Below are 15,226 nucleotides of genomic sequence, written 5' to 3'. Positions count from 1 at the left end.
TAATAAAAAGTACTTAAGCAAAGCAAAGTGTTAATTTTCATATGAATATAGTGACTCTCCATAGTCACACTTCTTATTGGGAAGATTATTGTAAGATAAATAGTAGCTTTGTAAAGGTAATAGAGGCTGTCTTACTGATAACATGAGTTATGTCCTTAGGGAAACATCATACATTCCAGCATATTTCAGGAAATTTCATAAATTTTAGCATATCTTACATATCTCAGACATGTCTGCTTCTCAGGATGGGACTTTGTTTTAAAGGAAATGTATTTTTGGTTTTCCCTGAAAGCACATGGCTTTGTTGCCTAGGTAAATTATACTGTCTTTAAACTCCCCCCCCCCCCCCCCCCCAGTCTGATTCACAAGTCTTACCCTAAATCTAGCGGGGCTTGTTTAAACAGTCAGCTCTTCTTTAACATATTTTTCTGACAACATGCACGCTCTTATTGCCCTTTTTAAACCTTGTGACTCCAAGAATGGTCTCCATGGATAGGTATGAATGTATTTACTAGGAAGTCTTTGTCATTTTCTTTTGAGATTGGCAGTATGATTCCCCCCCTGCCCCAAGATACATGAAGGTTTAGAAGTTAAGCCTGGATCAGTGACCAGAATTGGCTTCTAGATAGACAGAAGGCTATGCAGAAGATACACATAATACTGACTTAAGTCATTATTAAGCATTGCTGGGATTTGTACTGAGGAGAGTAAATCCTTAAAAGTGGTATTGAACAGTAGATATAATGCAATATATTTGAAATGTAGCAGTACATTCAGGTAGTATTTTAGTAATCTGAAAAATAGAAAGGAAGTTGCACTAGTTAAATAAAAGGTAGAAAAACTTGGGGTTTGACAATTTATACATTTATCATATGCTTTTTGAAAATTCCTCCAGAAAATGGTACATTTTAATGTAATTTTGATTCTTCTTTTGACATCTTGTTACAGTTCTGTTTCTGTTGTTTTGTTGTGTTTTGTTTTGTTTTTTTTTTTAAGGGATCCAAAATGTACTCAGCTTATTCTGTGCCGTGCTTACAGAAAACAAGGTTCTTTTTCACTCGGCAAGTTTTCAGAGGCTCAGTGATGCCTGTAGGGCTCTGGAGTCTTTGATGTTTCCCCTCAAATACAGGTGAGCTGAGTTTTGATTCTTTGAACTCTTTTACTAATTTTATAATTAATTTTATAACTTATTTTACATTATCCTTAACCACATGAGTTCTTTCTTTGTTCAAATAAGCAAAGGTTTTCATGATCATATATATTACTCCTAGTCTGTACATATCATTAATAAAACTCTGATTGCATCATGACAGTGGAAAAAATTAAAAGAGAAACATCATACCTACAAATACAATAGAAACCCTACTCACAACATCAGTTGGATGGTAAACCTTGACAGTGGATATCCATGAGTAGATGCATGGAAAAGTTATGGGGGAGATCTGATAACAGCCTGCCAATAAGTAAGAGTAGGTATGGGGCAGGAGAACAAGAGATTGGGGTCATAAACCAAAACAGGGGAGTAGGAGGTTTCTGACTGTATGCAGGGAAAACACGTTTTATTATGAGGATAACTGAGGCTTGGAACAGAGACCCTGTGGACCTTCCATCCCTGTAAGTTTTCAGGACTGAGCTGCTTAGAGCCCAGGACAACTTGATCTGGATTCGGTCTTGACCCTGCTTTGAGCAGCAGGTTGAACTAAATGATCTGCTGAGGCCCTTTACAACCTGTTTGTAAGATAACATTATCACAGTTTTAAGTCACTGATGAATGTCCACCTGAGAAGGAATTTAAATCAACAAACTGATCCTCTCTAAAAAGCCACAGCTAAATCCAGTGTTTTGAAATGGAAAACTTCATGTCGAGCTACTTGGTTTTTTTTTAGAAAGATGACATCTAATTCTGATGTGTTTCAAGAGATTTTAATGTATTATAATAGCATGCTTTTATTGAAAATATTTCAGATGCGGGCTTCATTTTAATATAGAATCAGAGGAAAAAAAATAGAAATTGAGTTTTTGAATATGTTTCTAATGCTAAAATACTCATGAATGTAAATTTTTAGTAATTATAAATCAGGTGTTCAAATGCATTGATCAATTTAGATCCAGATTTTCATGTTGCTCTGATGAAAACACTAATTTTTTTTTTAATTGTCAAATCAAGTAAACAATATTTGAAATAGTGTTCTATGCATAATGTTTAGTTGCCATTTCAAGATCAAAGCAAAATATTTCATTTTAAGATTTCACATTAATGATATTCTACAAAAGGTTGCATTATAGGTGTCTGGCCGAAAACTAGCCATGTTTTTAAACTTTATTGTCCCTAGTTACCTAAAAGTGGTCCACAAAATATAATGCCCATATAATATAAATGTTACAAATATAAATAGGCTTATGTTACTTTGCAAAATACACTTGTTTACAATAAATTTTAGACCCTATAATATAATAATTTCTGGAGTTTACTTGGCAGATATTCTTTTAGCAGCATGGCACTTTATAAATAATTATTTAATTAATACATTCATCTTTCATATTTTTAAAATACAGTTATTGTAACTTTAATACGTAACAGGAAGATTCTATTTTTTTAAAGGAAAATGCTGCCCTATGTGAAAGGTTAGTCAGAAGCTTTTATTTTATTTTATTTATTCTTTTCACAGTTATCCCTATATTCCAATTCTTCCTGCACAGCTATTGGAAGTTCTTAGCTCACCAACTCCTTTCATAATTGGTGTACATTCTGTCTTTCGCAGTGACATTCATGAGCTTGTAAGTATGTCTACCCAGTGTATTCATAGTCACAGTGTCATTTGTGATGTTTAGTTGCAGAGATTTTCTGTGCTTCAGAGATGTTTGTTTGAACAATATATATACACTTAAAGTATTATTGTAGAAAGCAAGGCAATACAATCAGGAGGGGAAAAAGAGAAAAAGCATCAATTCTTTTGTAAATACACTGAGACTGTGAAGTAGAGGAGGGAAGTTATTTGATTCTAGTGCAGGAAGGGAAGGAATGCATCCCTTTCCAGCTTTGTCATGTATTTGTCATGAGTTTGAAAAATTCACTTAAGATTTTCAAATTTATCCTCAATTATTTTAGTTTATACTTACTTTTTAAGCATGGGCTTGGAGAAACTGAACCAGGGCTACAGAGGTGCCTAGAAACATTTAATTTTACATAGAGTTCTCCTCACAGTGTCCTTTTGCAAACAGCCTCTTAGATGTTTCAGATCACTGAACACAGACCTGGAACATCCAGAAACAGAAGTCACTTTTGCAAGTTTGGCCTAATTTCACTTTATTTGGTTTACATTAATTTTTCATGGCTAGATTCAGTAATATGAAGTATTTTGAGTACTTCATTTATCAAAAGCATTCTATGCCTTGAAGTTAGTAATGTTTTAATTTGTTTATTAACTTATGTGCAAATCGTGAAATTTGAACTGGTTTGTTTTTAAACTATGCTCACAGTATATACTACTGATAATGACTTCATTTATCCCTTACAGTTAGATGTAATCATAGCAGACCTGGATGGAGGCACAATTAAAATTCCTGAATGTATTCATCTTTCTCAGCTACCAGAACCACTGCTACATCAGACTCAAATGGCACTTTCTCTAGTATGTTTTGATATAAACCCTATTTTCTACCCTCTCACCTATTTTTAAGGAATGAAAAATTAATTTCAGTGTTAGATTGCTTTCAAACACACTGGAAACATGAGATTTAAAACTGTGATTCATGCCAACATTCCTGGTTTTAGAAGAATTTATTACCTGAAGTTAGATTTAATATCATCAGTATTTTACTACTAAAATGTTTTTTCACTATTTGAGAGGTAGGTAGTGATTTTTCCTTAGTAATATTGATTTTCAATAGAAGTTCAACCTCAGTATTTGAGTAGCACTGTTACTATTCAGTTGAGCTTCTTTTCTGTTTTTATAAATTCATTTAAATTGTATGTTGTCATGAAGTTTAACAAATGAATAACCAATTAGTCTTAAAGTTTATTTGTATGATGCTCCTATATCAGTATTCAAGAATGATTGATTCTACATTAGGGAATCGCCAAAAAAAAAGTAGTTTAGTTTGTCTTTTTAATATTATTGCCATAAGTTAGAAATCACCTTATTTGGAGGCTTCTGAACAGACCTTATCTTAAAGAGAAGAATTTTCTGTCTGTTAATCTGCTTCAGATGAATCAGCTCTAAAATCCCTGACTGTATTAACTAGCGTCTTTGTCTGTAATAGAAGTTTTTGATAACTAGCTCACAGAAGCCTGAAGCTGAGAAATTTATCCCACCTTTATTTCCATTCAGTCTTCATAATTTAACTCAATCTATTCTTTGAGGTACTTACTATCAGAGAATATTAATTTGAGAAAGAAGAAAAAAAGTAATTTATCCTTTCCTCAGCAAAATGAGGGGAAAAAAATTTTGTTTAAAAAATTCTCTAGGTTTTGCATCCTGATTTGGAAACAGCAGATTATGCATTCCCTCCCCCACGAACAGCTTTATCACACTCAAAAATGCTGGTAAGATTTCTGTGTTATGTCTGACTTTCTTAAAGAGAAAACTGTTGAAATTTTAGACTAACTTTCTTTTAAGAATTTTGACTTTGTGTTTTCTTTTCCATATCCATATTCTTTGTAGTATTGGTGGAGCGAAGAAATGCCACTGGACTTTACATTCTGCCATCTAATAGAATTCTAGTGGGTTAGAAGTTTTTATAAGTGTATTTGTATTAATATGGAAGCACCTTATTTTCTTTTAATATTGCTGTCTAATGAGTTAAATCTGTGCCTTCTCTGTTTCATAGTCCAGTAAACCTGCAGAATTTTACATGTGTAGACAAACTGGTCTTTTTGTGCATTTGTGTAAATGTTAAAATTAAGTTCGCTTATAGACTCCGCACCCTCTGCAGAGGTTCAGAAACATTAAAAATGTCATTCGAGATCTAGATTTTTAGGGTAAATATGAGGAAAGATGGGAGTGGTAGCTGTGTCATCAAAACAGGTGTTACTGGTTTTACAATAATAACGATAATTATTATACATTGTATGCTTGAACATATTGGGAAAGGAGTCATATGATTTTTAACTACACGTGGTTAAATAGCTTTAATAAACCTCAACCTGAATGAAACTATAAGTAATTGTATATACTAAAATAAGTCTGTGGACAGTTTTCTACTAAAATCTAGTTAATTTAGCTTAGAAGTAGTTGTGAAGGTATGATAATAGCTTGGTAAAGCTGCTGTTTTTAGCTTGTAGGAGTGTCTAGAATTGAACTTGGTAGTTGGTATTGAGTTGGTAGTCCAACCTAAAAGCCAAAAGCCAATTCAGTTTAAGAATCCACACTGGGGGTTTTGTGTACATGTATTCGAAAATGTAAAACTCTTCAGTGGTACAATATATTTGTTGTTTTTATTTCTTGCTTTAAGATTTTTTTTTCATTGCTGAACACAGGAAATGTCATCCAGATTTCATTTAAACTAATGAGAACTCAGCTAATATCTCACTTTGAATAGTGATGTTATAAATTATGATAATTCTGTATCAAAATAAGAATTTTATTAAATCTGAAAGAAACAACCATGTTTTCATCTAGTCCAAAAAGTCAGGGTACAGGCATATCTGTTAAAATCCAAGAGAGCAGCCAGAACACAAAGAAACTGAGAATATCTCTCAGTAAAGTGAACCCTTACAAATTTAAATTAAAAATAGAATAACATCGATCATGTTCCAGTGAAGAATAAACAAACATCTAGAAAAATATTTCAATAGGACATCTCTGCAGAATCTTACATATACCTAAACTTATTTATTTGAAAAGTTGTTACAAGCTTTAACTTACTTAGGTTGTATTTACTTGTTGATTAGCTGATCAGATGTTTAACTGATTAGTTAATCTAATATTCTTTGCTGCTTGTGACTTTTAAAGTTAGAGTTTTTTTAAAAAGTGCTTTGAGGCACCATAAAACCTGACATCATAAAACCATTTTTAGGACCTCAGGTTTTAGACATGCCTGCAGTCTGAGGAGGTACCTGAGGGAAGATAAGGTAACATGGGTGACACAGGATTTGATCGCAGTCGTTAGGTGCATCTGGGCCAGCTGAAGGTGTTGCTGCCCCAAGCCTGCCCCCAACTGACCACATCATTTCCATTAGGCTGTCTGTATTTATGTAAGCACTCCCTTACTCGTTTAAATCAAAATAAACCAGGACTTTAAAGATCTACTATTTTAAACTTCTTAAACTAACCTTGGCTTATTTTGGCTGCCGTGGATTGGCAAGTGAAAGCATGAGTTGGAAGAGCCCTAGACAAGTACCTGAGCATACTTAGCGCTGTCTCCTCGATGGGCAGAGCCCCAGCAGGTGCCTGGGGTGCTCTGAGCCTGGTTCCCCCACAGCAGCAATGCCAGCTCAGGCTCTGATGGTTCCCTGCTGCCCCTGCCCACCCCGACGGTGCTGCTTGTGTAGTGCTGCAGAGCCACAAATTTTAAGGAATTAAACCCAGGCTAAAATACCCTCTGCTTCATTTAGCATCAGTTTTCTCTCATGGCAATTCCTTCATGTGGTTCACCACACGGCAGTCCCACGGGTTGACCTTGCATTGCCCAGAGGTTGTTGTGCAGGCATAGAAAAGAGTAGTAGGAGAAAACAGGCGAATACATACTAAGTCTATCATTGCTATTTGTGGACCGGTCGGTGGAACCGTAGCCTCATATAAGATAACTTCCTATGTGTACGTACGATAGCTTTTTACAAAGTGTGGAAGAGTTTAGAATACAAAAATGTTTTGACAGCGTGTTCAATTACTGCTTACAGGATAAAGAAGTGCGAGCAATCTTCCTTAGGCTATTTGCACAACTTTTCCAAGGATACCGGTCATGTCTTCAGCTGATCAGAATTCATGCTGAACCAGTAATTCATTTCCATAAGGTAAAAGAGAAGCAGTTGTATAATTAGTTAGTATTTGTTTGTGCCATGTTATTCCCATGAGCTTGCCTTTTGAACAAGTGTTAAAGTTTATAATAAAATAGTCTACATGTGATAAGCATATCATTTTGACGTGTACAATATGCATGTGTTTTGGTGGAACTAACTGTAGGGGCAGTGATGAAACATGAAACGAAATTAACATTAAAATTTAATGCAAAGGAACCTTTGAGGAATCATTAAAGAATTTTGAAAACATGCTTATTTAGTTAGAAGACAATACTTGAAAGTACTAGTTTTCTATTTTATTGCTTGTGAGATTTATAAAAAGTGTGCATCAAGCTTCCTGTTATATCACTTCTGAATTTAGGTGTAAAAATATACTAGGTAATATAAAAGACTCCAATTGGAAAGTACCTCATATTACTATAAGCTGGTGAAAATGTTTAACTGCTCGTACATAAATAGTTTTGGTGCTGGTAAAATACATGCACTTTTTTCTGTCTTTATTGCAGGCAGCCTTCTTAGGGCAGCGAGGCTTAATTGAGAATGACTTTCTAACCAAAGTTCTCAATGGAATGGCATTTGCTGGTTTTGTGTCAGAGAGGGGACCTCCTTTCAGAACCTGTGATCTTTTTGATGAGGTAAAACCTGTTTCTATATTCCCAAGTAAATGAAAATGTACCAATGATATTTCAACATATGAAAATCTATTGAAATGCTTCTGAATCTTCACTGTTTATTATATAAAGTTTATACTAATCTTCTCGATTCTCATTTTCTAGTAAGCATATGTTTGAGCTTACTTGCATAAAATCATGCCCTGCTCATATGTATGAAGTTAAACGGTTGTATAAATTATGGTAATTGTGTTCCTATTGTCAGATTTGGAAATTCAGAGTGCATCACAAGTGCTAGTATGGAATTATTCTGAGTAATTTAATTATATTCTTAGAAACATTAAAATAGTAATTGAGAAATATTAAATTAACTACACACCCAACAGTGTAAACTGGGACAAACATTTCTTTCTTTTAAAAAGTGCTGCCATATTTGTACTGTCCTGGCTTTTATCTGAATATAGAGTACAAAGAGAGTTTGGTATTAATTCTGCATTGTAACAGAATGTAAGAGAAATATGGCTTATAGTTTAGAAATGTTAAAGAAATGCTTTAGGTACATAAGACTTTCTGTGTTAAGTAGGACTATAAAATCTGGTAACAGAAGCTGTATAAGAAAGTAAAAGTGTCTCACATTACAGAACAGTGTGACATTACACACTTTTTAAGTGTTCAGTTGTCTTTTCTAGATTTCAATTTAAGATTAACATCTCATAATTTAAATAGGGAATAAATTATTTTTAGTTGATTTATAAATATTTTTATTAGTTGTTCTTTTTTTTCCCTTTTAAAGTTGGTAGCCTTTGAAGTTGAAAGAATTAAAGCTGATGAAGGTAATCCGCCAAAAATGATAAAACATGTTAGAGAACTTGCAGAACAGCTCTTCAAAAATGTAAGTTTACTATATTTGCTGCACTTTTAGAGCTGAGATAGTAACATTGAAAGTTCACATTTCTGAGGTTGATCCAGCGTCTGAACATGGAAATGACTGCGTGTGGTACTCATCATCTGCACTATGACAAAAGACTTTGGAACATTAAACGTGAACAATTTTGTATATCTGAAGGAAGTTCAATATACTAATATTGATTGACCTATTAACTACTGCTACTTAGCAATCTGGTTTCTTCTTGTCTATTCATATAATGTGTATAAACTATTACTTTCTCTACTACAACCTCTCCATGCCAAACACATCTCTCTTCTTGCCTCTCAACAATTTTCCATATGAGAACTGTACATCCAGCTTTCAGCAGATCTTTCCTGCTGTGCCAACCCAGTCTCTATGGTTTGCATGCTCAGCAAGCATCATTTCATTTCTTACATCCTGTTTCTTGGACTCTTTAGGTTTCCTAGAATACCATTTCCAGTTTCATTCTTGCATTCCTATCATGCCTTTATGTTACATGGTGCTTTTGTAAAATTTCTTACCGTTCTTACCATTAGCTGTGTTGTTTCTTTGGGTTTTCTCTGTTGTTTATTTCTTTGTCTTTTTTTTTTTTTTTTTTTTCATCAAGTAATCTCCCTCCCCTTCACACTTCCTGTGGTTGTTCACATTCCACAGGGCAGTATCTATGACGCAGTCACTTAACACCTTTATTGCCCTTTCTTTTCTATATCCCACTTCCCCAAAACTATGATTTACATCTACACTTGTACAAAAAAACCACAAGAATTACTAAGTACTGCTAAATTCCAGGGTGCATAGAGTTTTTTGGCGTTGTGTGTGTGTTTTGTTTTTTGGGTTTTTTTCCCCCCCCCAAATGAATTGTCTTTGAGGATTTTGTCACTCTCAATGAAATCTTTGTTTGGGGTAAAATTAGTATCTTTTCCATATGAAATCCAAAATTTTACAACCAGTGCATTCAGCAAGCTTTTGTGTCAGTAGATTTTGGATGGAAAAATAAATTTATGTATTTTTACTGTATCAAGTGAATGGAATGTGTGAATACTAAGGTATGTTAAATCAGGTTGGTCTGGCTTTAATATTGTCCTTAGTTGCAAAATTTGTGTGTCTGTCTTCAGACTGACTCACTCACGTACTCCATCTCTCTTTTCCTCTGAAATTGTCAAATGACTGATACTTTTTTTGAAGGAAAGAATTAATACACATTTTAAACTACCATGTCATAATGTCATAATAGTCATTATAAGAGAGAGCAAATACATCATTGTGGACTAAAACCATTTCAAATTTTAAAACGTTTATGAAATATTGTCTCTTGTCCACGTGTGGTATGGCATAGTTATTGGAGTATCTTAAAACTGATAGCCTTACACTGAGACTTCAGTCGTACAATAAGAGAATATATCTTGTGGAAAATTAAGAGGAACATCAGACATCAGAATTTTTGTTACATAAATTAATTTCATCCCTGAGATTTCATCTGTAATTAAATATTATTTATTCTATAGTATACCTTCTCATCCGGTAGCATTCTGTTAATGTTAAGTACTGATGGAATCATCTTCTATTATGAGATAAATTGGAAGTAAAAGCTTCTGAATAAATATTAAATTCTCTGCTACTAATTTGATAGTTGTGCTGTATATAGCAATGTGCATTTTCAAAATTCAGGTCTTTCAAGTTAACACTGTCAGAAGGTATATTACTTGAGAAGTTCTGCCACATTCAGGGCTGTTAGTTTCATTAGAAACTCAATGGGCAATATTAAAGGAAATTAGTCTGGTTCTTTTTTATCTGATGGCAGAGATGAGTGAATTCATATTTGGGGAATGTAGAAAAGAAAAAATGAGGAGTATTGCACTAAAGTTTCTTGAAAATCAATCTGTCTTTTAGAAGTTTTGATCTCCCCAAGAGCTAGAGCTTTAATGTTGTAAGTTTATAATTATTGTGGTACTGTCCCATAAATATGGGAAATTCCTGCAAACAATATAATTGTTACTATAATAGTAAATTGCTCCAAAGGAAATGGCAAACATTTGTGTATGTTTTCTAACGGATATAGATCCTTTTTAGAATGAAAGAGCCTGTAAAGTGTAAGTGAATGTGCATATGTGCAACTTTACACATATTATTTCTTAAAATCCGAGTCAAAACTAATTAATTTTACTCTTCTTAGAATGAGTTGTATTTATACCATTGTGATTGACCAGCTACTTCGCTACCTCTAAGTCAATGACTTAGTGCATTTAAAAGTCAGATTTTTAGTAGTTATGCATATATTTATCTTTGAATAAAGCACTATGATGAGTAACATTGCTTCTGTAAGTTATGCCTAGAGCTGCCTGATTTTAAATTCACTGTATGACATATTTTGGCATCTTGTTCCACAGTTTTTATAGTTGTCAGATTGTATCTGTGACAGTTCAGATGCATATGAGAGACCACATTTGTTAGGGAGAGATAATGTTTGTATTGGTCTAGCTGGAACAAATGAAAAATCTAGACAGGTTTTTAGCATATACTGCTTCAGTAGTTGAAAACATTAGACCTACATTCCTAACAGCGTATACAGTTGACTACATTTGTGATGTCCAAGATTAACTAAACTTTCTGTATATTTCCACTGGATCTTTCTTCTCCATGAAATGGAATGTAGAATAGTTATTCTCACCTTCTGTTTTTTTTTGCTATATGTAATCTGTTACCCCCTGCTGAGGCTGTGTTCCCTGTCTCTGCCTTGTTTATCCTGGTGTCTCCTGTTCTTATCCCCCTAGCAAGATTTTTCTCTTGATTCATTAAACTTTCCTCTGCAGAGAATTTGTATGGCTAAGTAGCTGGTTTGTTTTGACTGCTGTTTTTCAAACTGATGCTTTTGATCTCAGTGTTACCTTTTGCTCTCCTAAACAAAAGTTTGAAGCTAGTTCCTGTTTACAAGTTTTATTGCAAGTTAGTTGTGCAACAGAAACCTAGTTGGTTGAGTAGCACTCTGGCAGTGGTACACAGCAAGGAATAAGTAACAGCACAGGCAAATTGGATAATAGTAAATTCAAACATGATTAATGTTAACCCCTTGTATATGAATGAAGAGATGAAAATACCCTGTTTTGTTTGATCGTTACACTCCTCAAGACATGAGATTTGATCCTGTGAATGGTGATAGAATCCTTGTGGAACATGTGGGTCTTGGCTGTATGTTGGAAAAGGTACAACCTGAAGCCAGAAAAAAAACCTCAAACAGGAAAGATTATCAACCATTTGAGGAAAAGAAGTAAAAGAAAATGTGAATTTTCTTCTCTCTCTCTCTTCAGGATGTCTTTCTAGAAAGTGTGTTTTAAACAAGCTGAAATCAGTGTGGAGGCCTTTGAGTGAAGCTTAGTGGTTTGTGATAGACATGGTCTTTCCAGTTGCTGAACACCAGAGGTAGAAGATACATGTCCACATATAGGAACAGATATTGCACTGATATTGCATCTGGTATTGTCAAGCGCCAGCAGAGTTTACCTACATAGAACAAGTCTTCAAATATCCCACATGCAGTCACATCTTGCTTGTATAGTAATTATATTGGTAAAACAAACAAGTCAGTGTTCTACAATGTGAAACTGATTTATAAATTTTTTAAATTCGGAAGACCTCTGCAAGAAAACCCAAAAGCAGAGATAAAAAGCTTTCTTTGGGGCTGGTTATTACAGACCACAAAAAGAGTGAGTGAAAAATCACCTAGGCAGACATTTATTTTCACAGTGGAAATTCTGATAGTGTTGCAACAATGGAATTATTTTAGGTCCTTTGGGAACATCCCAAAATCTGATGTGGCAGCTTTTTTTTACCTTCCTTATAGTTTAGGCCCATCATTTACTCTCTTTGATCACCTATATTAACTTCTTTCATTTTTTTTTTAGAGCAAACAGTGAGCTTTGTGACATACTTTTGAGACATAAAGAAGGTAGAAAGTTGGTCCCTAATGAGGGACAGCAATAGTTTGATACAACATGGTAAAAAAATGAATTTTCACTTCATAGTCTTGATCAAGATGAGAATATTTCTCAGTACTCAGTGGAGAGATTGTATGTTTTAATGTTCTTCAACCCTCTCTCTAATAAAGAGGTTGATTGCCCAATTAATCTCTATCCAAGTCCTGAATAATCATTAAGCTGCATCAAATCAACCTAAGTTAAGCAGTGATTTTCTCTTACTCTTGTTGTTTGAATTTTGCATGCTGACAAAAATAATTTTATAAACGCCTTTAACAAGGTTGGAAGTATTACAGATAATGAATCAAGTGTTTTATGAATATGAAGCATTGTACTAGTGCATTAGATACTTGGCTTCTTAATCTTTCAGGTGTGACAGATACACAAAATGTCAGTAAAATTGGATGAGACAGATGGTAACTCTGCGTAACACATTTGTGTGCAACCTTTTGCTTTTGACCTGCAGGAGAATCCAAATCCCCACATAGCATTCCAGAAAGTGCCACGGCCCACGGAGGGCTCCCACTTGCGGGTCCACATCCTCCCTTTCCCCCGGATCAATGAGTGCCGGGTGCAGGAGCTCCTCCAGGAAGGCCTCACAAGGAGTCAGGGTGCCCCCCCCGCCACCCGGGGGGACAAGAAGTGCGTTGTTCCGGCGGGTCCCCCTGTTGGTATGTTTACTGGTTCCCTGACTTACCTATTTGTCATACTGTCTCATAAATTGAATATAGAATTAGCATGGCTACGAAGTGTTGCTCCCAATTTCGTGTTAGTACAGTATTTTTAGTGATCATGGTAACCTTTAGTGCATAGACTTGCCTATTTGCATTTACAATTTTAAAAGTCCTTTTGCATCAGCCTTTACTAAGAAGTCAGACATTCAGAGTGTGAGTAACATAATTACTAACAACAAAAAAGGATTTGATCTGAGTTAGACTGAACTATTAAATGAGATATTGTCTATTCATCTAGGTTTGATGAATATCACCGTAGGTTACTTGTAAGACTGGCTGAACCAAGCTTTGAACTGTTAAGGTTTCTCCTTTGACAGAAGTGCAAGACATGTAGATTACTGGAAAAAGGCAATGAAAAACATAACATCTGTCTCAAAATAAATATACCAATATTTAATTATAAAGAACAGATATAGTCATTGTAGACCTGTCAAATTAATTTTAATGCCATAAAAATTCTGTGAGTCATAGTCATATTCATCAACATGAATTTGTTGTAAACAAGTATGTTTAGTAAACTTGCAGGACACATGAAGCTGGCAGAGTTTCAGAACTTTCAAAGGATAGCATTAGAATTCAAATCAATCTTGAAAAATTAAAGATCTGTTCTCTGTTGAATTTTGTCCTTCTCTACTTTTTTTTTTTTTTTTTCAAATAAGTATTGCATTTGCATAGGCATGATCAACTGACTAGGCAACAGTTCTTCCAGAGTTAATTTGGGGATTATAACGATCATAGGGCAAACATGACTCAACTATATCAAGCTATTGCAAAAAGGACAAACATCTTATTAGGATGTATTAACAGGAGTACAGTCGGTGAGCCCCATGGAGAAATACTTCTGTTGTACTCAATAAGACCTCAGCTGGACTGTTTGTATCCATTTTTGGACACTGGGAGACTGTCTCCATTTCTGGTTCTGTTGGAGGGAGTCCAGAAGACAGCAACAAGAATGACCAGTGGTCTGGAGAATGTGACCTCCAAGGAAAGATGGAGAGATGTTTAGACTGGAGAAGACTGAGGGAACATAATAGCAGTCTTCAGTTACATAAGATGCTGTTAAAAAAAGAAAGGGAATGATCCGTAGTGTTAAAAAATAATGGGTTTAATTGCAGTACACAACTAGAATAATTTGTCAGGAAAAACTTCGTAAATGGAGGATTGTGAGGCAGTTGAATGGATTTCTTGTGAAGTCATGGAGTCTCTGTTATCACAGAACTTCGGGAACATTTTAGACAAACGTAAGAAATAACATAAATACAGTTGATCCTGTCTATGGACAGCAGGATGAACTAGATGGCCTCTTGAGGACCCTTCCAGCCCTGTTTCTCTTTGAGTTTATATAAGAAGATGATAAATTCTATTCACCTGCCTTTGCTGTTGACTATATAATTAAATCTGTTACTTATAGAAAATTTAAAGGATATATGTTTGTGTTCTGTTGTCTTTCTTTGAAAGACTAGATGCAAGTGAATGTTTTCTTTCTTAATAAGTTAATTTATATGTCAGAGTTCTGGGTGGTTTTTTGTTTGTTTGTTTTTTTCAGAGAACAGCTTTCGCACTCATACTCTCTGCTGTCTGGTGTGTCAAAATCCTTGAATATTAGGAGCTCATTATTATCTATGGGAAGTGCATATTCTACATTTATACTCTATTTACTTGATACTAATGAGAAAAATAGAATGTTAGTTCTTCCATTCTGAATTTTCCTGACAATTCAGAGCAAACACTGCATTAAGAAAATATATCTTTAGATCTCAAAAAACTGCACTCTAGATAAGAGAATAGGTTTGTCAGGTCCATGTCACAGAATTCTTGGCATGGTCAATGAATTCTTAAGGAAAAAATAGTTAGCCTTGCATATTTTCTAGCAATAGATATGTAGTGCACTGTAGAACACACACACACACACATATATATTATTTTTTTAATATTAATTTGTATTTATTTCTGTATTTCATTAGTATGTTAGAGGTTGGAATGTCTTTGTGCCTGGTTGAGACAAATAGAGCAAGTAGTAAAGATAATTAAATGCTCTA

General features: G+C 34.5%; 1 protein-coding gene across 6 annotated transcripts in view; it reads left to right on the top strand.

The window, feature by feature from the left end:
- The window catches only part of SBF2 (SET binding factor 2), a 267,969-nt gene that overhangs the window by 148,340 nt on the left and 104,403 nt on the right, over nt 1-15,226 (top strand). For 4 of the 6 annotated variants that reach the window (XM_042784693.1, XM_042784698.1, XM_042784695.1 and 1 more), the window contains exons 7-14: nt 997-1,129; nt 2,670-2,778; nt 3,519-3,632; nt 4,469-4,546; nt 6,842-6,955; nt 7,468-7,596; nt 8,366-8,464; nt 12,920-13,124. In XM_042784693.1, coding sequence (XP_042640627.1) covers nt 997-1,129; nt 2,670-2,778; nt 3,519-3,632; nt 4,469-4,546; nt 6,842-6,955; nt 7,468-7,596; nt 8,366-8,464; nt 12,920-13,124 — 981 coding nt within the window. The remainder of the gene's footprint in view (nt 1-996; nt 1,130-2,669; nt 2,779-3,518; nt 3,633-4,468; nt 4,547-6,841; nt 6,956-7,467; nt 7,597-8,365; nt 8,465-12,919; nt 13,125-15,226) is intronic. The other 2 variants (XM_042784694.1, XM_042784697.1) reach the window with 2 other exon arrangements.

This window comes from Tyto alba, unplaced genomic scaffold (genome assembly GCF_018691265.1).
Source record: "Tyto alba isolate M040663 unplaced genomic scaffold, T.alba_DEE_v4.0 Super-Scaffold_8, whole genome shotgun sequence".
Lineage (NCBI taxonomy): Eukaryota > Metazoa > Chordata > Aves > Strigiformes > Tytonidae > Tyto > Tyto alba.
Note: the sequence above shows the minus strand (reverse complement) of the source record. Positions and strands in the feature narration are given on the sequence as shown.